The 2,817-nt window shown below is 57.2% G+C and overlaps 1 protein-coding gene across 1 annotated transcript; it reads left to right on the top strand.

Moving 5' to 3' along the window:
• Positions 1-6: 6 nt before the first annotated feature.
• BET1L (Bet1 golgi vesicular membrane trafficking protein-like) lies at positions 7-1,909 on the top strand. The gene is made up of 4 exons (XM_011968488.1): positions 7-95; positions 1,068-1,154; positions 1,438-1,494; positions 1,637-1,909. The coding sequence occupies exons 2-4, from the start codon at positions 1,113-1,115 to the stop codon at positions 1,802-1,804; spliced, it is 267 nt and encodes an 88-aa protein (XP_011823878.1). The 5' UTR covers positions 7-95; positions 1,068-1,112; the 3' UTR covers positions 1,805-1,909.
• The last annotated feature ends 908 nt before the right edge of the window (positions 1,910-2,817 follow it).

Raw genomic sequence — 2,817 nt, forward strand, 5'->3', positions numbered from 1 at the left:
CGGGGCGGCCCAGCAGCTCCAGCGAGGGGTCGCGCAGCTGCGGGGTCCCCCCACTCCCCGCCGCTCCCTGTGAGATCGTTTTGCATGGGTTCAGGGTGAGCGGGAGTCTCGGCATTCGACAGGTCCCGAGGCCAGGCCCTCGAGGTAGAGGCTGTGCTCCGCTGGTGTCCAGGCAGGCCTCTACTAACTAACTTGGGCCTCGGTGGCCCCATTTCCCCTCCTGGAGCCCGTGTTCTTCTCTGCAAAGTGGGATATTGATGCCTGTCTTTCTGAGTTATGATGAGTAAAGGAACTAATGAACAGGAAGTGGTTGGAAGGACGCTGGCATCCCTTCCTTACGTTGAAGCGAGGGAGAAGGTGGTTCTCACCCACCTGAGGTGACAGAAATTCCTTATCACCTGGCCCAGCCTGTCACAGGCCAGGCGTCTGCAAGCGCTGTGCCCTGGGTGTTGCAGGAAGCCCTGTGTGCGATGCAGACCAGGGATCACGCTCCTGGTCGACCTCAGCTCCCATCTTGGGGAATTGGGAACTTTGCTCAGCTGTTTTCTGTGCGGTAAAGGGCCTTCCCAATGTTCTGTCCTGGTTCCTTGCCACCTCTTCAGGACCCAGCTCAAAGGTCATCCCTGCAGGAGCCTTTCTGCTGCCCTGCTGGGTATTTTTCCCAAGTCTTTCCTATACTCTTAGCAGAGTTTACTCTTTTTCTATAAGAATGGGCTCCACATACACAGATGGCGACCTCCCTGGATGCAAGTGTCACATCTTACTAACATCCCAGAGCTGGGTCCAGTTTTTGCTACACAGTCTCAGAAGGTGCTGGTTGGACTGAACCCATTGTGGGTGCTGGCCCATCCCCACCTGGATGTGTACACAGGACACGTGTTCACATGACAGGCCCTTGCACACATCGTCCTTTATGCAGCCTGTCACATGTGCAAGATTCACCTGCTGGAACCTAGGTTAGGGCCCCTAGATTTCTGACTCACCCAGTTGTGGTTGGAGTGAGAGGGGTCAGGGGCCTCGCTCACCGATGGATGCAATCACTCAGCCCCTCTCTTTTCTCAGCTCAGAGCCCGGGCGCTGTGGAAGAGATTCTAGACCGGGAGAACAAGCGAATGGCCGACAGCCTGGCCTCCAAAGTCACCAGGCTCAAATCGGTCAGTGGTGGTCTGTCCTCTTACCTCCACCTGGTGCCCTTGGGGAATGGGGATCAGAGGGAAGGTAGAGGGCCCAGAGGAGTTTCAGGCAGTTTGCCGTCCTCCTCGTTCGATTCGTGGCTGTGCTCACCTGCATGAGGCCCCAGCTGACACCTGGACCTTCCTGCTGCTGCCCCACTGTGTCTGGCAGAGTTGTTGGCAGGGTTTGTCTGGCCTGGGAAGGGTGAGTGCTGTATTATGTGTCTGCTCTGGCCCAACCCTGCCCTCTCTGTGTGCTGAACAGCTTGCCCTGGACATCGATAGGGATGCAGAGGATCAGAACCGGTACCTGGATGGCATGGTAAGGGCCCAGGGTGTGCGCGAATCAGTGCCCTGCCCCCAGCACTACCTGCTACAGAGCTTGCAGTGTCTCCTTCAGCACTGGTGCGGGTGGGTGGTCAAATCACCACTTCTGTGTGATCTTGCCGGGATTCTTCCCTTAGGACTCGGATTTCACAAGCATGACCGGCCTGCTTACAGGGAGTGTGAAGCGCTTTTCCGCAATGGCAAGGTCTGGACGAGACAACCGGAAGCTTCTATGTGGCATGGCTGTGGGTCTAATTGTGGCCTTCTTCATCCTCTCCTACTTCTTGTCGAGGGCAAGGACGTGAGACAGTGGGAGCTGGTGTCTGTGGGTGCCAAGGGCAGCCATTGTCTTCCCTGCCTGGCGTCTTGGGCTCCAGAGGACTTACCTACAAAGTACTCCTTTGAAATTATAATCGTGGGCCAGGAATCCTTTCTGTCTGGCAGGAGGCTGCGGCTGCCTGTGACCTGATGAGCTCATGTTGGCTGGTCCCATGTGTGGAAGGGACTCTCTCGGGGAAACCAAGGCCCAGCCCCTCCCCCCTCCCCCAGGTGCTAGAGACACAAGCAGAGCTGGGGCCGCAGCGTGTCTGGAGGAGCCAGGTCTGAGCAGAGCAACTGTTGAATCCCAGGCGTGGCCACCTGTGGCCTGCAGCCTTTCTCCCAGCTCTTGGGACACTGACATCTGAAGGTTCCACGGTCGTGTCCTTGTCTGGATGAGGCCATGTCTGTGATCCAAGGTTCCTGGAACTGACACAGGAAGGGGCTGTGAACCCTAAGTGGGTGCTATCTCCTCCAACTGAGGCTTCTCAGCCTGGAGATGGCAGTTACTCCTGGCCATGGTTGCTGAGCACGGGAGACCAGTGTGGGCCACCCTGCTGTGAGTTCTCTGTGCCTACTCTCCAGTCCTGCGGATGAAGTGAGACCCCTGGGGAGAACGGGTTGTGGATGAAGGAGTGGACTGCAGCCTTGGCCTAGCCACTGGGCGGGATCCTTCTGGGTCCTGTGACTGTGTATCCAGGAGCAGAAACTTGTATTCTCAGGATTCAGAATCTACCCAGCACCAGAGATGTGTTTTCAGAAGAACAGACCTAGAAATGGGCCTCTGTGGCATTTCAGAGTCAGGCAAAGCAGGCAGGGCCGGGGAGCCACTGTGGGTCTACACAAGAAGGTTCCTGAGAGGCTATCAGTTGTTGCCATCTAGCTTGCTGGTAACTCTGGCGCCTCTGCCAAGCCCTGCCAGACTCCTCTGGCTGTGATGGCGTTCTGTGCCATCCTCCTTGTCCCCAGCCTCTGCAGGATGCCCTCCCTACCCACCTCT

This window comes from Mandrillus leucophaeus, unplaced genomic scaffold (genome assembly GCF_000951045.1).
Source record: "Mandrillus leucophaeus isolate KB7577 unplaced genomic scaffold, Mleu.le_1.0 Scaffold845, whole genome shotgun sequence".
NCBI lineage: Eukaryota > Metazoa > Chordata > Mammalia > Primates > Cercopithecidae > Mandrillus > Mandrillus leucophaeus.